At 44.8% G+C, this 26,469-nt stretch overlaps 1 protein-coding gene across 1 annotated transcript in view; it reads right to left on the bottom strand.

The window, feature by feature from the left end:
* CACNA1E (calcium voltage-gated channel subunit alpha1 E) overlaps positions 1 to 25,813 on the bottom strand; it is a 407,275-nt gene extending 381,462 nt beyond the window's left edge. Inside the window, exon 1 of the mRNA XM_046683555.1 lies at positions 25,791 to 25,813. Coding sequence (XP_046539511.1) covers positions 25,791 to 25,803 — 13 coding nt within the window. The 5' untranslated portion in view covers positions 25,804 to 25,813. The remainder of the gene's footprint in view (positions 1 to 25,790) is intronic.
* Between the last annotated feature and the right edge of the window lie 656 nt (positions 25,814 to 26,469).

The following is a 26,469-nucleotide window of genomic DNA, read 5'->3' as shown; positions in this document are numbered from 1 at the left end:
TTTGTTACACAATAGATAACTAATACACTTGACGTGTTTCATTATTTGACACAGTTGATCACTCCTTCTTCCTTGAAACACTTTCTTCATTTAGCTTCCATTACACCACACTCTCTTGGTTTTCCTTCTACCTCATGGATCACTCCCCTCAACTTCCTTTCTTGGTTCTTCTACTTCTGCCCAACTTCTTTAAGTTGGAAACCCTAAGACTTAGCCTTCGGTCCTCTTCTGTGTCTACACTCACTCCCTTGGTGACTTCATCCAGTCTCATGGCTTTGATCATTACCATCTATATGTTGTCAACTCCCACATTTATATTTCAACCCACATATCTCTCCCAACCTTCTGACTCACATAACCAACTGTCCACATGACTTCTCCACTGGGATATTTAATACACAGCTCAAATTCAACACGATCAAAAGTGAATTCCTAATTTTTCTCACCCAAACCTGTTCTACATTCTTTGGAATTGACGGCAGCTCCATCCTTCTACTTGCTCAGACTATCCTTGATTCCTATCTTTCTCTTACACCCCACATCCAATCATCAGTGAATCCGATTGACTTTACTTTCAAGAACGTAAGAAGATCCTGGGGCCGGCCCAGTGGCTCAGCTGTTAAGTTCGCACATTCCGCTTTGGCAGCCCGGGGTTCGCCAGATCGGATCCTGGATGAAAACCTATACTGTTTGTCAAGCCATGCTGTGGCAGGCGTCCCATGTATAAAGTAAAGCAAGATGGGCACAGATGTTAGCTCAGGGCCAGTCTGCCTCAGCAAAAAGAGGAGGATTGGTGGCAGATGTTAGCTCAGGGCTAACCTTCCTCAAAAAAAGAAAAAAATGTAATAAGATCCAGTTGCTTCTCGCCAATCACTGCTACCACATTGGTTCAAATCACCATCATCTCTCACCTGCACATAGCAATAACCTTCCAGCTGGTCTCTCTGCTTCCACTCTTGCATCTCTATAGTCAATTTTGGACACCGTGGCGAGCACACAGTGTGATTCTCTTCAGTAGGAAAATCACATTTCTCTCTGCCCAACACCTGCAATCTATCCTCATTTCATTTAGAGTGAAAAGCCGAAGCCCTCCCACTGGCCAGCAAGGCCCTACACAGTCTGGCTCTCCTATGACTTCCTTGACTTCATCTTCTTCTATGATCCCTTTGCTCTGGTCCAGCCGCACTGGTCTCCAGGCTGTTCTTGGAACAGGCCAGGCACACTCCCACAGCATTTGCTCTTGCTGTTTCTTCTGCACGGAATGCTCTTTCCCTAAATATCATCATGACTAAGTTCCTCATCTTCTGCAAGTCTTTGCTCAAATCCCACCTTGTCAGTGAGGCCATCTTGGCCATCCTCTTTAATACTGCACGCTGCCCCACCCCCAACACCCCCAAGCGTCCTTATCCTACTTTCTTTTTTTTTCCACAGCACTTAACATCTTTTAACACACTAGAAACTTTACTCATTTATGTTAGTGTATTGTCTATCTTCCCTTGCTAAAATTTAAACTACAAAAGGGCGAATATCTTCGTCTGTTTTATTTGCTGATATGCCCTAGGCCTTTCAGACAGGGTCTGACATAGCGTCAATACTAAAAGAAATTGTTGAAGGAATAACTATTATTTATAATTATAGTAAAAGTCTCACAAGATTTTTTTTATTATCCACATTTTATAAATGAAACCGAAGAGAAGCGAATTAATAGCTCTCAATCTCACTATGCACCAGACACTTTATATACCTTACCTTACTGATTCCTCCCCTGTTCCAGGGCTCAGAGAAGTGAAGTAGCTTCCTAAAGTCACATCAGTGGTGAGAGGCCAAGCCTGGATATGGATCCAGGTCCGGCTGGCACTGAAGCCCCTGAGGATACACCCACTGCTCCTCCCACCCTTCCACCAAACCCCCACCACACCCCGGACTAGGCAGGGATCCAGTCACCTGAGACAACTGTCTTTGGCCCAGAGAATCCATTGCATCATGCCCTCGTGGCGTCCCTTAAGGGTCCTGTCTGGAGAACAGCAGCCACTCCCTAACTTTCCTCCTGTGCCCAGGTGCAGGCACCAGTCCCACCTGTGACACACGGTGACTGACAGTCACGCAAACAGCTCCAGCCCCTCAAACCCACAAACCTGGGAAGACGTTTTCGGTATTCACTGTTTGAAAGTTGCGAACATTCTTCTAAATGTTTGAAATATCAGGACTTTCAAAGCCTTTGAAGCCAGATGAGTACACACTGGCCCACGACTTCTCACTGCCTCCATCAGAAAAGTGCACAGCCAAAAGCCTTGAAGAGTAACGTCAGTGAAGACGTTGACGATTAACGGTAATGGTGGCTAACGTTATACCAGCTCTTACAACACGCTAGACACTCTTGAATGCTTCACCATATCACACCCTATTTAATCCTCACAACAACACTATAAGGAAGGTACTATTATTCACCTAGTTTTACAGATGAGAAAAACTGAGGCATGGAGAGGTTCAGTAACATTCCTAAGGTACCATAACTAGTAAGCTATAGAGCCAGGATTTGAACCCAGGCACCCTACCCTGATGGCCTGTGTTTAACTAAGAGACCATACTTCAGCATGAAAGGGTGTGAACACGTCAGTGACACCTGCAGCTGTTTAAGGCTCTAGCATGCCACAGAGCAAACCCATTCATACTCACAGACAGCACCCAGATTGGTAAACAAACTGACATCATTTCTCCCAATATAGCCATCCACGTTTAACTTCCTTATCATTTCTCACACCACACTCTTACCTTCCTAAAGGACTAACCCTACATTTTCCACTGGATCAGTCATCTATTATTCATTGCTAAACATAACATTTCAAAATCGCTAACGTCACACAGTATCTTCATGCTAAGCTTTCTCAGCCTGCTCCCCATCTCAGCCTCTCTCACCACTGTCTTTTCTTTTCCCAGCTACCCATTAATTAAGGGCACCCTCTCGTCTCTCCAAGAGCCACCATTTCCTATTTGCTTCCAGTGACAGTATGGCTCTGTCTCATCTCTAAAGCTCTCTTTGGAGGGCTCATTAAACATTGATCACACACTTTTTCTACCTGCCTTGCTTTTTCTTCTTTTTTTTAACACTGACTGCTTGATCTTTAGGATGGCATAAATTTTCACTCACCAGATGCTGGTCAGGCATCCACCCTGTGCTTGCATATAGTGGTGACATCTCTGAAATATCCCTCTTTGGCAAAGCTATAATCTAACCAAGCAGCAAAAGCAAGCTTAAACCCTTTAAGTATTCTGAGAAGGAGAGAAAGATCCCTGTGGACTGGAGGAAACCAGGAAGGCTTCATAGAGGAGGTGAGATTTGAGCTGTTCTTGAAGAATGGATAGGATTTAGCTGAAGGGGATCTTACATGCAACAGCAAGGAGGCTGAAGTTAGTAAGGCCTAGTCAAATGTGAGGAAAAAGATTCTAGTTGGAGAAACACGGGAAATAAGATTGGATGAAGTCTTAAAAGACTTTAATGCCTAATGAAAAGACACTGAGATCATATTCTGGAAGCACCAAACTTTCTGTGCCGATCTGCTACAGAATTCTCTTAAGAATACTATTCTGTGCTTATGGTCTCAGGTCAACAAGATGCCAAGAGGAAGCTCTCCTTCATTCACCCAGCGCCTGGCCCCAGAGAGGTCGGTCCCTCCACTAAACACACACACACGCACACACACATCTGGAGCCGCTGGCCAGGTTCCTGGGCGATGGCACTTTCTAACAGACAAACTCTGCAGCTTTCCATTCCACTCAGGAGTCAAACTCAGTCGGCATAAATAGTTCAGCCAGTTCCTGAAGATATTCCATAAGCCAACAGTTTATTGTAACCACCCCCCCCCCCCCCCCCCCACCGACCCAACCAAGGATACAGCTCAGTCCCCCGGGCCACCTGCCCTGGCCCCCAGCCTCCACACACATCCTGAGCACCGCAGAGCATTTCAGAATACCGGGGAGAGATCCGTCCACCCAGGACTCTGTCCCCAAGAGGCAGGGCCTCCAGGTCCAGGGGCTCCTCAGTTTCTGTCTACACCGTAGTTCCTAAGCTTAGCTGGTTCTCGCACAGGACACCTCAGATACGACTCACAATCCATAGAGTGGGTTTCTGAAACCAGGCCACCCAGCCTCAGCTCCAGAACTCTGGACCCCACCAGAGAGCATTCCTGGGGCTCTCTGATCAGGACTCCTGCTACGGGCTGAATTGTGCCCCCATTTCCCAGTTCACATGTTGAAGCCCTAATCCCCTACGTGACTACATTCGGAGACAGGGCATTTCGGAGGTAATTAAGGTCAGGTGAGGTCATAAAGGTGAAGCCACAATCCAACAGGTTTAGTGTTCCTATAAGAAAGGACACCAGGGAGCTCTCTCTTTCTCTCTCCTCCTCTCTCTCTGTCACGTGAGTGTGCAGCAAGAAGGCGGTCACTTGCAAGCCAGGAAGAGAGCTCTCACCAGACACCAGATTGGCCGGCACCTTGATCTTGGACTTCCAGCCTCCAGAACTGGGAGAAATACATGTTGATTGTTTAAGCCACCAGTATGAGGCATTTTGTCATGGCAGCCCACACAGACCAAGACAACTCCTATCCCCAGAGTAACAGCTGAGGTACAGACCTGGGCCTGCAAACACCCAGGGCGCTAATATAGCTGCCAGAAATAGGTGGCCCAGCACCCACAATAAAGAACCAGCAACTTCCCTTTTGCTTACCTTCACAAGGAGTCCCCATGTTCCAGACTTTTCTGGATTTCCATCTCCACCACCCCATCTCTATTTTTGGAAACATAACCACCTTCCTCATCCTAAAATCGGTAGCCCCTGTGGCTGACCCTAGGCTGATGTACTCATCTGAGCTAATGCAACAGCTAATAGGCTCCCATCCCAAGTAACACATATATTCAAGAGTCTGGCCAAAGCAACACTATGCTCCAAAGTAAAAACATCTTGGTGGAAATTTCAGGTGCTCGACAAGCTAGCGGATCCTTAGGAACCCCCAAAATCACAGCCCACGGCACGCTGATATGATGATGATGTGACGTGGTTGAACATCTCAGGGTGGTCACCCCAACAGGGGGCAAATAATCAGACCATCAGAGCTTTTCCAGCTTCTCCCAACTCCCCTGGGGTCCTCTGAGCCAGCCCCTCCTGGCCTCCTTCCCCCACCTTGGAAAGAGAAAGGCTGGAGTTTGCTCCTAGCCTCAGCCCTGCCCCAAGCAGAGGGAGCCAGTGGAAGGCAGGAGGCTGCAAAAGAAAGAACAGAATGAGAAGGCTTGTAGAAACTGTCGTCCCCGACGACATTTTTTTTTGGTATTTTTTTCATTGTGGTAAAATAACATAACATAGAACATAAAATTCACTATTTAAAAGTATACAATTCAGTAGCATTAGGTACATTCACAATGTCGTGCAACCATCACCACTATCTAGTTCCAGAACATTTTAATCACTTCCAATGAAACTCTGTACCCATTAAGCAGTCTCTCGCCAATCTTGCCCCTCCCAGGCCCTGGCAACCACTGATCTGCTTGCTGTCTCTATGGATTTGTCTATTCTGAATATTTCATATAAATAGAATCATTCAATATGTGCCCTTTTGTTTTTGGCTTCCCTGATGATGTTCTGAATCCATCCTTATGTGTGTTGAGGACCCCAAGGGTCTAGGTTCTAATGATGAAGAGAACAGGGCCTTGTCTGACGGACCCGACCATACAGAGCCTTGGAATCAGAGCCCACCTGGCTCTAGGTCTGGAAGGTGAGCATCCCCCCCACCTAAGGAGATCCAGGCCCGTCTGGCCAGTCAAGGCCCTGTGAGGCCAGAGATCCAGAGCAGAGGCAGAGCCCACAGTTTCCCTGAGCCACCTGAACGAAAGGCTTCAGCTTAAGGGAAATGACAAGAAGGTGAAGGAAAGGCCCAGGACAGTCAAGGAAGGCTTCACAGAAGGAGCAGCACTGACTCTGGCCTTGAAAAGATGGTCAGGACCCACAGAGATGGCATCTATCTGCAAACACTCCTAAGTGTCTCCTTCAACTTTGACCTCACCCCTGAACTCCAGACTCGTGCATCCAGCTGCCCACCTGGCATCTCCACCAGAGTGTCTGATAGGCTTCTTCCACTTAAAACTCTTGATTCCCCTGCTCTCTAGGCCCTTACAAATCTGCCTTTCTGTCAGTCTCTCATGTCAGAAAACGGCACCACCGTTCACCCAGCTGTTCAAGTCAAAAACCTTGGGAATCATCCTTGACTTCTCCCTTTCCGTAACACCCCACATTCAATCCACCAGCAAACCATATTGACTCCACATTCAAAATATATCTAGAGGCTGACCATTTCTCACTGCTGCTAAGCTACACTAAGCCACCACCGCCACCGTCGTCTCTCACCTCTTCTGGTGCAGCAGTTTCCTAGCTCACCTTCAGGCTTCCACCTGCCCCATTGGAGTCTATTGCTCAGAAGCAGGCGGCATGGTTTTTTACAGCGAAGGTCACGTTACATCAATTCCCAGCACAAAGCCCTCCAATGACTTCTCATCACATTTAGAATAAAATCCATAACGTGGTCTGTTGCCTACAAGCTCACCATGATTGGTCCCTCACTGCTTCCTTGATTCCTACCCCTCTCCCTTTGCTCGTTGTCCTCCAGCATCACTGTTCTCCTTGCTCCTCCTGGAATATCTCCTGCCTCAGGACCTTTGCACTCACTATTCCCTCTGCCTAAAACACTCTTCCTCATGATATCCACACGGCTTGCTCCTCACTTCAGGTCTTTCTCAGACTTCAGCTCCACAGAACAGAAGACCTTTTGTGACCTCCTAAGCTAAATAGTACTCCTCTCTCATCACATTCTATTTCCTTACACAGTTTTACTTTTCGTAGAACTAATCATTAACTCGGCAAAAAAAAAATGTGCACACACACATAAATATGTTTTCATGAAACTAAGCATTACTTGGCAAAAAAAAATACACACACATATGTCTGTACATATTCATATGCCTGTGTTTGTCTCTCTCCCACTAGACTATAAACTCCACGAGAGCAGCTTGCTTACCTTATTCATCACCTTATCTTCAAGGCCTAGAACGCATGTGGCATATAATAGCAATCTATTAACTATTTTTGGAAAAAAATGAATGAATGAATGAGTGCAAATTGAGTGTGTCAGGGCCATAAAGCGGCCGTTTCTGCCAGGAGCGGAAGCCAGGGAGCTGTGCTCATCGAACTCCTCCCCGTTGTGTAGAAAGGTGTTCATCGCGGGCCCCTCCCGTCCTCCTGACCTCTCACAGTCCATCACGACCAGGGTCCCTCACCCACCCCCACCCCCACCCCGCACACGCTCTGCCCTCAGAGCTGCTGCTTCCCGTTCTCCAGACAGCCACGCTCTTGTACCGCCTGTCCCTCTGCTTTCGCTTCCCTGCACCCTTTGTTCACCACCATCGCCTGCTCACCTTCCACAGCTGGCCCGGATGTGAGCAGCTTTCATGACACCCCTGGGAGAGCTGGCTGCTCCCCCTGTTCTGGCCCCAGCCCATTGCACATGGGGTTCTGTTAGCACGAATCGCAATGCATTGTAATGATCTATTTACAGGTGTATCTCCCATCTTAGACAGTGAACCCAAGGAAAGGGACCCTGTTTTTACATTTACATGAACACTGTGTTTTACATGTAAATATTCCTCCCCTTACACCAGCGAAACCTAGTTCTTAACAGGCACTCCAATCCTTGATGAATAAATGATTCAATCAACCAACCAAACTAGAATTCCTCTTAAGTTCATCCACCTGCCTCTGTTTAAACCAATCATGACACTAGAATAGCCACAAAATTTTCACCAGCATTAACAATGAAGTAAATCTTTGGACACTTTCTATGCACCTTTCAAAACACAGATTTGGATATGTTATGACCCGCTCAGAAATTTTCCATGGCTCCCTGTTACATAATTGAATAAATTCATTAACCTCGCCTTTAAGCCTCTGTGATCTGACCTCAACCTGCTCTTAACTCCTGCTAACCACCCGTCATGTTCTTTATACTCCAACAAACCAAAGTTCTCATCTTTCCCCAAATGCATACTTTCCATTATCTCTGCTGTTATTTTCGTTATTCCACTATCTGAGAATGTCCTTTCTTCTCTCCCATCACTGCTTACTTAGATTCTACTCAATGTCAACGCTCTTTACTCATTCATGCCACGCACATTCACTAAGTGTGTGCTGGGTCCGGCACCGTTCTTAGTGCTGGGAAGTTCACAACCGTTCAGTTTGCTGAATGGGACACGCAAGGCCTGGCCTTCAGAGCGCTCCTTTCAAGTGAACTAGATAAACCCAGTGCTTCCATGGAGCTCACAGTCCAGTGGGGAAGATGAATACGTGTGTGTGTGTATATGTGTGTAGGGGTGTGTGTTGTGTGTGTGTGTGCCAATGACTAGCTTTATAAAAATAGTAATAAAGCTCTGTCATGAAATACAGTGTGATAGGGGAGGGCACTACTTAGCTTGGTGGTCGGAAGGCCTTTCTGTGAAGGTGACTTTTGAGCAGAGATCTGAACGAAATACGGGGAGACAGATAATAATAACAAATCAAACAAATAATTCTGATTATAACAAGTGCCATAAAGAAATGTCAGGGCGATATTATGGAGCGGTCATCAGTAAGGTGAGGGGAGCCAGCTTAGCTGGGGGGGTCAGGGAAGGCCCCTCTGGGGAAGTAGCATTTGAGCTAAGACTCAAGGATGTGAAGAGCCAGCCATGAGGGTAGCCAAGGGATGCATATTCCAGAAAGAGAGGCACTGTCCGAAGGAGTGGGGAAGGAAGAGCCTGGGGTGCTCCATGACTAGAGAGGGGACTAGAGTGGCCCCCTAGGAGGAAGGGCATGTTTGTACGAGGCAGGGATGGACAGGTAGCCAGGGACAGACTGTGTGAGGGTCTGTATACAGCAACATAGAGCTGGAAGTGTACCAGTCTATTTGCTTGTCTATTTGCTGTCAATCAGTCTCCACCCTTCAGCATTTCCCAGGCTCCATTGACAAGCGGCTTCTGGCAAAGTTTGGCCATTGGGAGGCCCTAGTGGGAGACTGGAAGATAGGAAGAAGGGAGAGGCCAGAGTATTTCTCCCTCTCCTTCTTGGCTCTAGCTGGCATTTTGTGGCAACAATGGTGTCTCCTTTGTCACTGCAGCTTCCCATCAAACAGCCCACCCTCCAAGGTCCCAGCTCCCACCAGGAGGGCCCACCATGGCTGAGGAGCTTCTGAGTTCTAGGGCTTGGGCCCCTCCAGCCTAGAGGTGGCAGTGGCTTCCTGCTCTGGGTTGCCTCTCACCCTCAATTTGTATCTCTGCAACAAAATCCTTGTATTAACATTCCCTGTTGGGAACCCCTAAAGTTGTTTCACTGATTTTTTTTTTTTTTTCAAAGATTGGCACCTGGGCTAACAACTGTTGAGAATCTTTTTTTTTTTTTCCTACTTTTATCTCCCCAACCCCCCCGTACATAGTTGTATATCTTAGTTGCAGGTCCTTCTAGTTGTGGGATGTGGGACGCCACCTCAATGCGGCCTGACGAGCAGTGCCATGTCCGCGCCCAGGATCCAAACCCTGGGCCGCCGCAGCGGAGCGCGCAAACTTAACCACTTGGCCATGGAGCCGGCCCCTGTTTCACTGATTAATACAGGAAGCCACAAAGGTTTCTGAGAGCAGGGAAGCAGCAAGATTTTAAACTATCTCTTGGAAAGATTACTCCAGTTGCTGCAAAAACTACCGATAGGAAGGGAAGATGAGTAGACTTTTAAACTCCCTAGGGAGCTCTTTCAACAGTCCCAGCTACAGATGGTCATGTTCAGGGCTTTAGTAGTGGCATGAACGAAGAGTGAAATGGAGAGAATCGAGCTCTGTGCTGGAGATAGACGCTAAGCCAACTGGGGATGGATTGGAGGAAAAGAGAAGAATCGGCGGTGACTCCTCTAGATTTTTGGCTTGAGCAACTGGGTGGAAAGTACAGAGGTGGGAAAATAAGTGCAGGGCAGTTTGGGGGTCAAATAGCATGTCAAATCACGTGCTTCTTCAAGAAGCCTCCAGCAGCCCTTGTAGTAGGAAGCAATCTCTCCCTCCTTTGTAAACATGTGACAGTGGAAAAATATTCTAGTTACAAAGCAATAGGTCCATCTGACTTACTCTCCCTGCTAGACTGCTATGCATTGCAGCTTCATCGTATCTTGGTTATCTCTGCCACCTTCCCAGCACCTAGGGCTCCCTGACATGGAGGCAGAGGGCAAAGCCCTGAGCCGGCAGCCTAAGAGAACAGAACCGCCTCTCAGCAGCAGACCGCAAGTTCCAGTCTCTTACTACACAAAAGCGAATGGCTTTCAGCAGCCACTTTGAGCCCATGCTATCCTTCCCCAGCTCACAGTTTAAACCCACTTCCCTGTTGATGGGCAGTTGTCACTGACCTATATGCCCAGATTCCTTCCCTGCCCAGCCCATGATTCCATTCTTTCCAGCAGGAAGGACACACACATGTCTCTCTAGCCAACCCAACAGCACCAATAGCATGTCTTTTTCTATAAGCTCTCTCAACTTCCTCCCCTTTCCTAAACTTTCATTTAAAAAAAGGAAAAAGAAAGAAAGAAAGAAAGAAAAATGGTGTCCTCTCTTCTGGACATCACTGAATTCGGCTGAAGCCTCTTCCCATGGGCAGGTCAGTGACAGTGGGAGCCCTGGGTCCATCACTGATCCTGTTCTGTTGGGGTGGTGGCTTAAAGTCCCCGGGCCCTTTGCTCATCTGAACAGTGGACATAACAGCCCTGCCCCGTCTCAGCGAGCCGTCGTGAAAAGCAGCCATCTACTGTGGAGGGGGAGGCTGCATGTTCTCAAGGAGTCACCCCGGAGAAATGAAAAACCACAAGCCTTCTGCTTCTCACCACTCCCATCCCAATACACAGAGTCCGCCTCTCCTCACATCATCTTTCTCGTGGCTGCAGCCACTTCAGTCTCCTCTTTCAAGTCCTTCCGCTGCCTCTTCATTTATCTTTTGAATTAATCTTAAGCTCTGTGTCCTCACTTTAAGTCCTCCTTGGGTCCTACGCGCATCCCTGGTCTCATTTCCTTCTCTCCCTCAGCTCCCTCTGCTCTGAACCGGCGCTGATATCATCTCCACAGCCCCAACAGCAAATATTCACGAAGTGCCCACTCTGGGGGAGACACGTGCCAGACGGTGTTGATACAAACAAGAGACACGTCCGCCCAGAGCTGAGTCCACCTGAAGACACAGGACAGAAAGAAGACTTACTCGCTATTCGGGCAGGACCACTGCTTTGGACCTCCCTGTGACACACCCCTGCATGGGATTTCATACCATTTCTGCCGCGGGCACTCACTCTCCCCATCTCTGCATAAAGCTGGCCTCCTTTTTTCTACTTCCTCTTCGTGCTCACAGTGCAATCGATTCTTATTATTTGCAGGGTTTATATTTACAAATCTGCCTGCTCACTAAAATTTACTTGTAACCTCAACATCAGTGCTCGAGGCACTTCCACGGTCATCCACGGACATGCGCAAGGTGGCAAAAAATGTGAGTCCCCACCGCACACTTCCCAGCTGAAGCTGAGCAAGGCTATGCTCTGCCTTCTCCTTTTAGCTCTCGTGCTGTAAACAAGTGGCCTTTTCATGGTCTATTTAGTGCCATGATTTTTGCATTTTTGTGCTTTCTGTTGGTGATTTTGATATTTAAAATGGCTCCCCAAGCCTAGTGCTGAAGTGCTATCTGGCGTTCCCAAGCACAAGAAGGCTGTGACGTGCTTTAGAGAGAAAATACGCGTGTTAGACAAGCTTTATCCAGGCATGAGTTTGTGGTGCTGTTGGCTGTGAGGTCAATGATAATGAATCAACAACATATATTTAATAAGGAGTCAAATAAGGAGAAACACACATAAAACAAGGTTATATATTGATTGATTGATGAAAATTTGTGACCAGAGGCTCAGAGGAATCTAGCCCTGTACCTCCCCGGGGATCAATGGTTCAGTATTCGCTAATTCAGTGTTCACAGCGACTCTATACAACATAACTACTGTGAACCATGAGCAGGGACTGGAACTGAAGCTCTGTAGTCTCCAATGGTTCTCCCAAGCTGTGTTAACAAAGGAGAGCATCCAGAATGAGGGAGGAGACGGCTCTGCTCTACATGCTCTGCTGAGCCCACTGGTGAACTGTGACATTTAAGCTCTGGGTGCTCCACTCTGGGGAGAAATGAAAGCCTGCCAGCCAAGATGACCACAGGGCTTGATAACTTATCCTCCAAGAAATCGTTAAAGGAACTCTGGGAGCCTGTCTGGAGAAGGAAAGACTCAGCCGTCATCAAATACCTGGCTGTGTTCACGTGGAGGAGGCGTGATCAGGCTGGGTTTATAGGGTCCTCAGAGAAAGGTCCAGATCCAGGAGTGAAAGCGACAAAGGGGCAGATTTTGGCTCAACCCAGTGAAGCGTGTTCCAGCAGTCAGAAGGGCCTGTGGATGGGAGGGCAGCCTCATGGGGTAATGAGGTCCCCGTCCCTTCAGGTGACAACAACCAAAGGGGACACAGAAAATGTAAGCACTGACTAAATGATACTGAGAGTCTGTCATTCTATGAAAATAAATTCCCCAAGTGGAACCAGGGCTCTGCCAGGGCAAAACCCCTGTTCCATCACTAAAGTACCACGTCTCCAGTCTTGTGTACTCTGAAAATGCAGCGACACCATCTGCACTTCCAGAGAGAGGAGAACTAGCCCTGGGCACCGCGTCACGTGGCCCTTCTGCTGCCACACAGGAGAAGTGCGCAAGTGCGCGCGGGAATGGCTCTCCCTCAGGGCAGGAGCTTCAGCAACTTTGCCTCTGATGGTTGAGGGAAGCTGGGGAAGTGGTGGATCATCGTTTATCCCCAAATGGATAGAGAGCAATTACCGTAAGAACATTTCCTTTTATGCCTCAAGCTGAGCTGAAAAACATAAGCTTGGAAATAGGATCCTTTTCCAATCATTTTAAAACTGTAAATCTCAGTGGGAAAGTGACTTGACTGTCAAGAGAAAATATAGGAATGGAAAGCAAGCTCCCTGTCACCATGCGGCTTTCAGAAGAGTGGCCCAACAGTTCTTCAGGGTAGCAACAAGGTCCCATAAGGCGACAGCTCCCTTTTCCAGGAGGAAGCAGAGAATCTCTCCACTTCACTTTATCCACAGCACTGAACTGTCCGAGAGATGGGATTCTGGAGACAGATTCTGGAAGGGCTCCTACAGGCCATTCGGTTTGGCTTCTCAAGGGCAGATGTCCCCTGTGCACCCCGGGGGGCTGTGACACACAGACCTCATGGGGCATCCCATAGACCAGACTGGTATCTGCATCCCTGAGCTTTCTGCCCATCAGCCCACAGAGGAAAACAAGAGCTCATCAATGAGACAACAACTATTCAGTGAACACAGGCTGTATGGCCTGTCATGAGAAGAAAACAAAAGCCAAGAGAAGTCCCCACTCTGAGAGTATGAAAATTCATTGAAGAGGAAGGAAAACACACATTAAAAAAAAAAAAATTTGCTACCCAGCTACGCTGGAGATTTTATTGGTACAGCAGGCCTCAGTGGTTGGGGAAGGCTTAAGAGGAACTGGAGGGTCTGCATGGGGTGCTGTGCGGGAGAAACTCAATTATATTTCTGGATATGATGAACAGACAATACAGATGTGCACTCTCCAACATGGTAACTTCTAGCCACATGTGGCTATTTAAATTTAAATAAAATAAAATTTAATTAAATTTCAAACCCAGTCCCTCAGTCACACTAGCCACATTTTAAGTGTACAATAGTTACCAGGCTGGTTGCTACTGTATTGGCCAGAGCAGGATTTCCATCATCACAGAAAGTTCTATTGGACAGCTCTGATTCAAATTGTACTTACCCCCTTTGGCCTCCTTCAAATGCCCTAGAATGAACTCCGAACTCACTACTGTGGTTTAGATGGCCCTTAGGGATTGGCCCCTGCCTGGCTCTCAGGTCTTATTTTGCCAATCTGGCCCCACACCTCGTAGTGCCAGCACACTGAGCAAGCTTCTTTCCATCCTTCTCCCAAACTGCTCCCTGTAGCAGCTAGCCAAACCACTTCCTCTGGCCCCTTTTGCCAACCCAACTTCTCAGGCTGCAGGGTTCAGTCAAAGCATCTCTTCTCTGGGGTCCCTCCTGACCCCTTAGATGAGGCCAGGTCTCCTGCTTTGCAACCTCTTAGAAGTCTGCACTTTGCCCATCACAACCCTCTATCAGTTGTTCATTGATGTATCTCAAACAGAACATTGACTGGCTCACAGTAAGCTTTCCATAATTACCTGTTGAATGAATGAATGAATGAATGAGCGAAGAACTCTTTGTTAGAATTCCTTGTATCACTGCTTGTGATCCATCATAGTTTGCAAATTACATGAAGGCAAGGACTTTATCTCATGCACTATCTTATTTCCAGTCTCTTCAGTATAGTAGATGATCAAAATTATTGAGGAATGGTGGTATAAGAAACAAAGGGAGAGAAAGAGGAGAGAACAAGAGAAGGAGAGAGGTTCAGAGAGAAGGAGGACGGAAGGGAGGGAGGGAGGGAGATAAGTAAGGAAATCAAGAGGAAGCGGTGGGTAAGGAAATGACGGATGCAAAGTGTCTGCCTTAGGAGACAAGAAAAATGACGACGTTATTGAATAACAGAATAGCTGGGGAGCTAATGGCACCAAGCAGTCAAGCTTTGACTATACAATGCTAGAACCATCATTTTCCCGTCACCAACTCAAGGACAGGCTTATAAAGCCTCCCTGAATAGCCCCTTCTCTGCCACCCCCACTCCCCAACCCAGCGGAATGAGAAATAGATGGAAGTGCAAATTAAGCTTTTTATTGCAATTAGCAGCCTAACACTGGCATCACCTGCCTTGCTGAAATGTGATATTTCATCTGAGACGCTCATAATCATAGCCCAACGGGGGAGACTGTGAATCAATTCACTGCATATTTTTCAACAGCTTTGTATGAAATGATTTTTATTCTTTACACTTGCTAGTTGTCCCCAAGGAACTCAAGGCAATTTACAAACTTTTAATTCTCCTGACACCCCGGGAGTGAAGGAGGTAAGAGTCTAGAATTTACAGATGGAGAAGAGCCATGTGACAGAATTAAGTGCCCAGACAGGAGAGACGCATCCTGTCCCCAGAGCCCACCCTTGTGAAGCTGAACAGAGGGTCATTAGAGTGATATTCCTAAAAGCATCTCAGCAAAGAAGTTGGTGTGGAAGCTGGGCTGGCGAGGCTAAAAGTGAGTGAGGCGTGAGGCAGTGGTGGTGGCAGGTGTGGGCATAATCCTTGGTAGAGAAGAAAGAGGCAGTGAACCAGGAAAGAGTGCTAAGGCTGGAGACAGAGGCACAGAAGAGAATAGGGAAGGGCCTGGGAGGGGCTTGAGCCAGGAGCACTGGGAGTGAGAATCCCTCCTCCAAAGAAGGAGGATAAACAGAGGGTGCAAGAAGAAAGCAGATATTTGGAAGAAGCATTTTAGAAACAGAAGCAAACCCAGAAATCACAGTTTACAGGGGAGAAAGCCAATAACCAGAGAAACAATGTGACTTGCCCAAGCCCACACAGGGAGCTAGGGTGGAGGGGAAACCAGAACCCTGAGCAGTTTCTGCTACCCTATGCGGAAAACAGGGGTCAGGCTTGCTTCGTGGCCTCCAATTTTCCTTTCCCAAGAAAATAGGGTGGGGCAATATTAGGAACTCAAGAGAGGTGGAAGAAGATTCGATTGCCCATTTAAGAATGACCCTGGATAACTGGGTTTGATATTAGATACTGGGTTTGTCCAGCTACATTGTTGCCCAGCTGAAGATGCCTACGATGTGAATTTTTAGTGTAGGTGAATCAGCAAGTATCTCCCATTTTATGGAACAGATATTGTGTCTCAGTGTCTTAATATAGCAAATAGCTATTTCTCGTGCACTTCACTGTACAAGGCAGGTGGGCCGGGAACTCTGCTCCATCTCGTCACTCAGCAAGACAGGCTCCTTCCATTGAAAGCTGTACCATCCAGTATGGTAGCCACCAGCCATTTGTGGCTATTTAAATTAATTTAAATTAAATAAAATTTAAAATTCAGTTCCTCAGTCATGCTAGCTACACTTCAGGTGCTCAGTGGGCACATGGCTACCATATTGGACAGCAGAGATACAGAACATTTCATCATCACAGAAAGCTCTATTGCATAGGGCTGCTTGCCACTGGCTCTCTGGCATTCAGCCAGTAAGGCAAAAATGAGAAAGAATTTGCATGATTATGTAGGAGATTTAATGGGCCAGGCTTGAAGGTGCCATACATCATTTTTGCCTGAATTCCACCGGCCAGAGCTCCATTGCAAGGCCATACCATCCCATAACTACAAGGGAGAAGGGAGACAAAGAAATATAGTCAAGTTATGTACCCAGGAAGAAGAGGAAATGGGCCTAGTGGGCATTTACCAGTTTCTGCCACAGACATATTCTAGCAAATTCCTAAAATAAAAAAATTAATTTCCCAACTAAGTTTTGTAATAAAATCAGACTGATGACCCTAAAAGGAGAATATCTCCCCACAGACTGTTTTAAATTTTAAACAAGGAAGAATTAAGATGGTGGTCAAGGCTCATGCTCAGAGCTGTAGTTCCCTAAAGGCATTTTGCCACACACGTATTTTCCTAATTCTAAGCACTCCCAACTGCTCCATTTACACCCCCTATTTCCTTTCTGCCTCCTCCACCTCATCATTTATACCTAGTATAAAGATACTTGGATCAACATTCACAGGGGAGGCAACAAAAGCAAAAATAAACAAGTGGGATCACATCAAACTAAAAAGCTTCTGCACAGCAAAGGAAATGATCACCAAAATGAAAAGGCAACCTACTGAATGGGAGAAAATATTTGCAAATCACATATCTGATAAAGGGTTAACATAAAGAACTTATGCAACTCAATACAAAAGAAAATAATAATAATCTAACTTAAAAAATGGGCAGAAGATCTGAGCAGACATTTTTCCAAAGGAGACATACAAATGGCCAACGGGTGTGTGAAAAGAGGCTCCACATCACTAATCATCAGGGAAACAAAAATCAAAACCCCAATGAGAGATATCCCCTCACACCTGTTAGAACAGCTATTACCAAAAAGATGAGAATTAACATGTGTTAGTGAAGACGTGGGAAAAAAGGAACGCTTTGCACTGTTGGTGGGAATGTAAACAGGTGCAGCCACTGTGGAAAACAGTATGAAGGTTCCTCAAAAAATTAAAAATACAACTACCATAGGATCTAGCAATTCCACCCCCAGGTATTTAACCCAAGGAAACGAAATCACTATCTCAAAAAGATACCTACACTCCCATGTTCATCGCAGCATTATTTCAATAGCCAAGACATGTAAACAACCTAAGTGATCATCAACAGATGAAGGGAGAAAGAAAAGGTTGTATATATACACAATGGAATATTATTCAGCCATAAAAAAGAAGGATATCCTGCCATTTTTGACAACATGGACGGAACTTGAGGACATTATGCCAAGTTAAATAAGTCAGAGAAAGACAAATACTTTATAATCTTACTTGTATGTAGAATTAAAAAATAACTAACTCATAGATTGGTCATTGCCAGAGCTGGGGCTTGGGGGTTGCGTGAAATGCATGAAGCTCGTCAAAACGCAAAAGCTTCCTGTTATAAGAGAAATAAGTGCTGGGGATGTATGCATACCATGGTGACTATAGTTAACAATATCATACCATATATTTGGAAGTTGCTGAAAGAATAGATCTTAAAAGTTCTCATCACAAGAAAAAAAATTGTAACTGTGTGGTGATAGATGGTAACTAAACTTGTAATCATTTCACAATATACACATATATCAAATCATTATGTTGCACAACTAAGACTAATACAATGTTATATGTCAATTATATCTCAATACAAATATTTTTTAATCCCGTTTTTTTTGGTGAGGAAGATTGTCCCTGAGGTAACATCTGCTGCCAATCTTCGTTTTTTTTGCTTGAGGAAGATTGTCCCTGAGCTAACATCTGTGCCTGTCTTCCTCTATTTTGTATGTGGGATGCTGCCACAGCATGGCTTGATGGGCAGTGTGTAAGTCCACCCCTGGATCCAAACCTGTGAACCCCAGCTGCTGAAGTGGCGCGGGTGAACTTAACCACTATGCCACCAGGCCAGCCCCAACAATAAAAATATTTTTTAATTTAAAAAAATTAAAAATAAACATTCACAGGGGAATCAGCTCCCTTCTAACTTTTCTGTGTACCTACCATGTCTGACACAGGTATTTGAACTTGAATGGGTTCAATTCAATTCAACAACCTTCTCTAGGCCCACGCTATATGCACGAGCTATATGCAGTAAGGGCTGTAGGGCATAAGGAAGCGGAAGAAACATGATACCTCAGGAAAAGTCAGGAATAATTATAACACGTTGGGCTGGGATAAATGCCCAAAGAGCAATACAAAAGTGAGAGTTCAAAAGAATGCGAGATGACATCAGGTAAGGGAAGCAGAGAAACTGCATGGAAGAGCAGACAATATAGCATGGACGTGAATGCTGCGTCTGATTTCAACAGGGTGGGATGTGGGAAGGAGCTTCCAAGAAGAGGAAGCAGCTGTGCTGGCCTTGCCCTGAAGACAAGATGGCCGACTGTGCACCCAGAGTCAGTCTCTGGGAGGAGTCACTTCCCTCAGCTTCTGTCCCACCATCTGAGGCCCCTACCCTTCCCTAAGTCCTGCTTTGTAACAAAAGAACCACCATTCCCTGCACCTGAGTATTAAGATAGGACCAAATTAGCTGGGGCAGAGCACCAGGGCAATGAGCTGAGATAAAGGGAGGATGAGGCTATGCCCTTGAAGAGAACACTAAGTATGAACACACATTGGAAGCTTTGAAGGACCACACAAATTTGAAAGATAGTTATTGCTATATGCTAAGATATTTGTAGAGAGCAGAGTGGGAAACAGAGTAATTGGTCAAGAGTTCTCCTAGGCAATCCCTAACACCACTTCCCACTCTGAAATTTCAAGGGCCAATGATTTTGTCATGGGTAAGATTCCTGAGCACCTTGGTTTCTCTCAAGCCCTGATCTTACTACCTTAAATCCATCCAGTCCACAGTCATTATCCTAGCCCAAGTCACCAACACATGCCACCTGATCTACTGAAAGAACCTTCTAGCTCATCTCTCTGCTTCTACTCTTGCCTCCTCCACAAGCTCTTATCCATCTACAGCCAGAATGACCTTTCTTAAAACCCATCAGGACTTCCTATTACCCTGAAAATAAAACCTAAGCTCACTGCAGCCTACCAGCCCAACTAAGTCTTACACTACCTTCCTCCTCCCTTACCAATTCTTGCCACCCTAAACTGTTCCCAGAACACATCACGGTCTTTCCCATCTCAAGGCCTCTGCAGCTGCTGTTCCTAAGCCTGGAACCCTCTTCCTTTTGAGGACCAGATGGCTGGCTCAGCTCAATTGTCACCATGCCAGATGACCTCTAATCGCTCTTTCCCAAACAGCCCGCTCCCAAGTTATAAATTTTCTGGGAGTGTCCCCAGACTTCTAGTCTTCCCCTGCTCCACGCTGTCCTTCCACATAGCTCCTGCACTCTCCTGCCTCCACTCCCCTCTCTGTGCCCATCTGCACATATTTGTGGTAGCGCTCACCTCTCTGCAGCTGCAGTTCCACATTCCCAACCAGCTCCTGGGTGTTCCCACCCGGGTGTCATATTTGGGAAAACAGAAATCACTATCTTTTGCAAACCAGTTCCTATTCCTTTCTCCCTTATTTCTGCTACTTCTACCACCATCCTTCCAATTTGCTAAGCTTATAATCACACAGTCATCTTTAATTAATTCTGTATATATAATTAGTAACTAACTTTTCTGTAGCATTGTGAAATATATAAAGGGCTTTCACATATCATCTTCTTAATCACTGAGGTTGTCATTATTATTTTTGACAACTTTATCGAAATAGAATTGAATGCAATATGAAACCATTACCAAGATCAAGATAATGAACATATCTATTATCCCAAAATGCTTCCTTGTGTCCCTTGGTAATCTCTCCCTCCCACCTCCCCACTTCTCCATCCCCTCCAGGAAACCACTGATCTGTTTTCTGTCACTATACATTAGTGTGCATTTCCTAGAATTTTACATAAATGGAATCATAAATTATTTACTCATCTTTATCTGCCGTCTTTCACTCAGCATAACTGTTTTGAGATTCATCCCACGTTGTAGCTTGTATCAATAGTTTGTTCCTTTTTATTACTGAGTAGTATTCCATTGTATCGATATACCAGTTTGTTGTCCATTCATCTGTGGATGGATATTTAGGTTGTTTCCAGTTTGGGGCTATTACAAGTAAAGCCCCTATGAACATTTGTGTACAAGCCATTATACGCACACATGCTTTCATCACTCTTGGATAAATAACTGGGGGAGGGGGCGGGAGACTATATCATATCCAGACATACGTTTAGCTTTTTAAAAAAAATGCTGAACTGTTTCCCAATGTACTGTACCATTTTACATTCTCACCATCAGCATTTAAGAGTTCTAGTTCTTCCATATTCTCACCAATACTTCATATCATCAGTCTTTTTAATTTTAGCCATTCTAATAGACACTTAGTAGTGCCTCATTGAAGTTTTAATTTGCCTTTCTCTAATGATTGAAGATGTTGAGCATATTTTCATGTGCTTATTTACCACTTGTTTGAATCCAGTTTGCTAAAATTTTGTTCAGAACTTTTGCGACTGTGCCCATGAGGGATACAGGTCTGTAGTTTTCTTTTCTTGTGGGATCTTTGTCTGGTTTCAAGATCAGTGTAATGCTGGCCTCATAAAATGAGTGAGGAAGTATTCCTTCCTCTTTAATTTTCTGGAAGAGTTTACATAGAATTCGTATTTAAATGTTTGGCAGAATTCACCAGTGAAGTTATCTGGGCCTGGAGTCGTCTTCATGGAAAAGTTTTTAACCAAAAATTACATTTTTTAAATACATATCCAGCTATTCAGCTTATCTTTTATTTCTTTTAAAGTTAGTTTTGGGGCTTTGTATCTTTCAAGGAATTTGTCAATTTTATCTAAGTTGTTGAATTTATTGGCAGAAAGTTATTCATAATACTATCCTTATTGTCTTTCTAATATCTGTAGAATCTATAGTGATGTCACCTCTCTCATTCCTGAGATTGGTAATTTGTGTCTTCTCTCATTTTTTTCCTGATCAGTCTGGCTAGAGGTTCACCAATTTCATGGGCCTTCTCAAAGAACCAGCTTTTGATTTCATTAATTTTTCTCTGTTTTTTCTGTTTTCTATGTCATTTGTTTCTGCTCTGATCTTTATCATTTATTTTCTTCTACTTACTTTGGGTTTACTTTGCTCTTCTTTTTCTAGTTTAAGATGGGAACTGAAGCCATTGATTTGAGACCCTTCTCTTCTCATCTAGGCATTTAGTGCTATAAAGTTCGTGTCTTTATATTCAGCCTGTTTCTTATAGGCAGCATATAGTGAGATCTTGCTTTTTTATCCAATCTGACGATCTCTGTCTTTAACTGGAGTGTTTACTGATATGGTTGGCTTTAAATCTGTCATCTTGTTTTGTTTTTCTATTTGTCCCATCTGTTCTTTGTCTCCTTTCTCTCCTTTATGTGACTTCTTTTGTTTAAACTGAGTATTTTTTTATGATTCTATTTTATTTCCATTATTAACTTACAAGCTATAACTCCTGGCTTCTTTATTTTAGTGGTTGCTATAGGCTTTATAGTATATGTATTTACCCTGTGACGGGCTACCTTCAAGTGATTGCACACCACCTCATACAGTGTAAGAACTTATGCTGCACGTTGCCATTTCTCCCCTCCCAACCTTCGTTGTCATGCTTCTGACTTGCATGTATTACAAAACCCACACTATAGTGGTCTTACTTTTGTTTAAATAGCTCATTTTCTTTTAAAGAGATTTAAGTAATAACTAAAAATCTTAGACATGTATCCACGCAGGTACCATTTCTGGTGTGCTTCATTCCTCTGTGTAGATCCAGAATTCCACCTGGTATCACATTCCTTCCACCTAACGAACTCCCTTTCACGTTTCTAGTAGTGTGGTTCTGCTGGTGATGAATTCTTTCAGCTTTTGCATGTCTGAAAACATCTTTATTTTTCCTTCATTTTTGAAAGATACTTTCTACGGCCACAAAATTCTAAGTTGACGGGGATTTTTTTCTTTCAACATTTTACAGATGTTGCTCCACTACCTGTAATCTGAATTGTTTCCAGAAGAAATCTGTTGTCATCCTCATCTTTGTTGCTCTGTACATAATGTGTCTTTTCCCTCTGGATGTTTTTAAGGTTTTCTCTTTATCAATGGTTTTAACTAATTTAATTATGATGTGCCTTGCAATTTTCTTCAGGTTCCTTATGCTTGGGGTTTGTGAGCTTCTTGGATTTGTGAATTTATAGTTTTCATCACATTGGAAATTTCACCCATTATTTCTTCAAATATATTTTCTGTCATTTCTCTCTCTTATCCATTGTAGATTCCAATTACATGTATATCAGGCCACTAGAACCTGTCCCACAAGCTTACTAATGTTTCGTTCTTTTTTAAAAATTCTCTCTTGTGCCTGTGTCTCATTTTGGACATTTTCTATTGCTATGACTTTAAGTTCACTGAACTTACCTTCTGCAAAGTCTAACTCATGTTTAACCTCATCCAGTGTATTCTTCACCTCACACACTGTAGTTCTCATTTTTAGAAGTTGGATTTGGCCTTTTTATATCTTCCATGTCTCAACTTAACTTTTTGAACATGTGGATACAGTTAGAACTATTGTTTACTAATTCTAACTTCTGGGTCAGTTTCAGATGATTGATTTCTCTCACTACAGGTTGTATTTTCCTGCTTCTTTGTATGCCTGGTAATCTTTGTTTGGATGGCTGACATTGTAAATTTTACCCTATTGGATGCTGAAAATTTTTTCCCCATAAATATTTGTGAGTTTTGTTCTGGGATGCAGTTCCTGGGATGGAAATAGCTCAATCCCTTTGTGTCTTGCTTTTAAAATTTGTTACGCAGGCAGAACCAGAGCAGTGTCTGATCTAGAGTTCATTATCCCCCACTGCAAAGAAGACTCTTCTGTGTATTCTACCCAATGCCCTTGAACCTTGAGGTTTCCAATCTGGCTCTTGAGAACAGGCACTATTTCTGGCCCCGGGTGAGCACTGGGCACTGCTACCTCTGATCCTTCCAGGTGGCTCTTGCCCCAGCCTTGGGTAGTTTCCTCACACACGCACTCATAAGTACTCAGCCAAATACTTAAAAGTGATCCTCTACAAAACTCTGGAGTTCTCTCTCTGTGTGACTCTCTCCTCTCTGCTACTCTCTCCTGAGAACTCTAACTGCCTTGGTGTCCCCAGACTCTCAGCTTTGTCTCCTCATTTCAGGGAGTCTGCTGGGATCTACCTTCGTTTCCCTCCCCTGCAATGTGGCCAGAAACTCTTTCAAGACAGTAGGCTCAGACAATCATAGAGTTCACCTCATGTGTTTCTCATCTCTCAAGGATTCCTTTCTTGACTGTTGTCCAGAGTCTTGCAAATCATTACTTCATATGTTGTGTCTGATTTTTTTGGTGTTTAGTCCTAAGTTAAATATGATCTCTTTTATTCTGTCTTTTCCAGAAGCCAAGTCTCTGTCATGATTATTATATCCATATTACAAATGAGTAAATTGAAGAAAGGTCAGCCCAAGAACCAAATTGTAAATGTTCTCAAACCCCACAGCAAATCTAGCACCATGTTCTGGCCATTATTCTCCTTTTTTATTACCATCACCATAGTTCAAAACTTAATTATCATCTGAACTATCAAAACAATTACCTCTTAACTAAGTGATGAAGAACAAAACTAGGTGTATTTCACTTACATTTATATGTTGCTAGTAGCTCCTTTCACATTGTTGGGATCAATAAATACAGGAAAAATGTATAGTGTAGTATTAGGAGTATGTATGCTGGAGCCATACTGCCTGAGTACAAATCCTGGCTCCACAGTTCACTGGCTATGTGACCTTGGGCAAGTCACTTAATCTCCTTGTGCATTCATTTTCCTTGCTATAACACAGAGATAATAATAGTATCAAACACAGAGGATTGTCTTGAAGATTAAATGATTTAATATATGTGAAATGTATAGAACAATGCTTGGTATACAGTAAGCATTCTGTAAGCGTTAGCTAGTATTACTGACTTGAATTAAACTAGTCTCCTTGCTTTCACTTCTCCTCCCTTAATTTATCCTCCAGGGGATTCTTCTTTTATAAGATGCTTCCTAAAATCCAAGTTTTATCCTATTACATCCCTGCTGTAAAACCTTCTATGGCTCCCCACGTAATCCCCAAATTGCTCCCTGTCTCTATCCTCAACCCTCATCTCTAAATTCATCTTCCCACCACCACTACCACCACGTGAACCCTTTGCTCCAATAATATCCACTCATTTGCCAGACCCCAAATACATCTTTCTTCTGACCTCTGCTCACACAATCACCTCCACCTAGAATTCTATTCTCTGGCCCCCTCCACCCAAGTCCACCCCAAATCAAAATCCTATCCATCCTTAAGAGTGCAGCTCAGACTCCCCCTGCCTGCAAAGCCTCTCCTGACCACTGTAACAATAATCTGTCTCTACGTCCTCTCAACTCCCTTGGCAACAACTGCCCATGATTTTCATATGACTCCTGTTTACTTCCTTTTCTTAGTACTTGCTATCACAGACCTATGCACCCAAAAGGCACTCAATAAACATCTACTCAATGAACAAATAAATTAATTTGACTGAGAGACTAATAGGGACATTCAAGACAAAGGACCATACAGCAAATTCTTTCCTTAGGCAGTTCTTCCTGGGAGAAGCTGATTTCCTCCTCATGCAAATAGCAGGAAGAACTGAGCCTGAAACACCTAGATTATCCCTAGCAGCCTCAGGGAGACAGAAGTACCAAAGGCCATGAAACTCCAGTTGCCAGTTTCTGGGCTCTTGAACTTCTCTAATTAGCGCAGCCTCACTGAGTCAAATGTGCCAATGAGAAGCAGAACATCCCACCAAATATAGACTCAGCCGCCATCGTCCCCTGGAAATAGAAACTGGGAGACAGCAGAAGCTCAGGAGGCAAAGGAAGAGTGACATGGTGTCACAGGATGGGAACTGGCTTGTTCCTGCCAGCCCTACAGCAAGCAAGAGAAGAGCCAGAGGTGGGAACCACTCCCTACCCCTCCTACCCCAAGCTGTGAAGGGCCTTCCCAAAAGGTTGGGAAAGGAGAGAACAAAGGAAGGCACGTCAGAAGCCATCTCTCAGCATGAGGTCCTCTCTGCCTCTGTCTCCTTAGAGACTGAGGGTGGAAAAGAGAATTAAGATACAAAAACCTATCTTTGCAGGTTCTGCACCCCTAAACTGGCTCAGGAAACATCCGGCAGGCCAGTGCTGTCAAAGACTGCAAATTGGCACTGTCCAACCTCCTTCCCTCTTTCTTGTCTCTGCCCCAGAAAAGTAAACAGCCTACCTTCCTGGGTGGGTAATTCCAGTCGAGGTTTCTTCTAAAGCAAAAACAACAACAAAAGAGGCATCCACAGAGATGGCCTGATTTGTAGGTTTGATCCAAATATCTCCAAACCCCACTCCCACGTCCCTGCCACCTTAGACTCCTACCATCATTCTTCATCCAGCTCAGACCCTTTCCTGGCTCCACTCACCACGTGATCTGTGAGTGCCTCCCATGTGCCAAACTCTTGCAGGAGAGATTAAATACGGGGAAGAAAATGCATACACAGTTTCTGCCCCAAGGGGAATTACAGTCTATGGGGAGAAGCAGACTTTAAATAAATAATAGCACAAATAAGCATGTAATTACACAACAGGGTAAGTTCTAAGAAGGAAAAGCACAGTGTCATTAGAGCACGCAGCCAGGAAACCCAGTCTCATCTGGGGTCTCAAGAGAAGTCGCCCAGAGGCGACGAGAAGGATGAGGGCTCCATTGCTTGACATCACTTCCCAGCTGAGGTGACCTAGGGCCTGCTGCTTGACTTCCCTGTGCCTCAGTTTCCTCATTTGTAAAATGGGGTTCAGAATGGTACCTACTTCACAGAGCTGTTGTGAGGATTAAAGTGAGTTAATTCAACACATACTATATGCACAAAGAGTTCAGAATAGTTCCTGACGAAGTCAGCACAAGTGTTTGCTACGGTTCCTGTGGTTGTTCCTGATCCTTCAGGAACCAGCTCAAGTTTCTCCTCGTGGTAAACCCACCCTGACGCCCTCTGGAAGAGCCAGACATGCCTAGAAATCTCAGTTCACACCCCTGTAGCGGCACCCACCATGTTCCTCTCTG

The sequence above is a fragment of the Equus quagga genome, chromosome 13, assembly GCF_021613505.1.
Source record: "Equus quagga isolate Etosha38 chromosome 13, UCLA_HA_Equagga_1.0, whole genome shotgun sequence".
NCBI lineage: Eukaryota > Metazoa > Chordata > Mammalia > Perissodactyla > Equidae > Equus > Equus quagga.
Note: the sequence above shows the minus strand (reverse complement) of the source record. Positions and strands in the feature narration are given on the sequence as shown.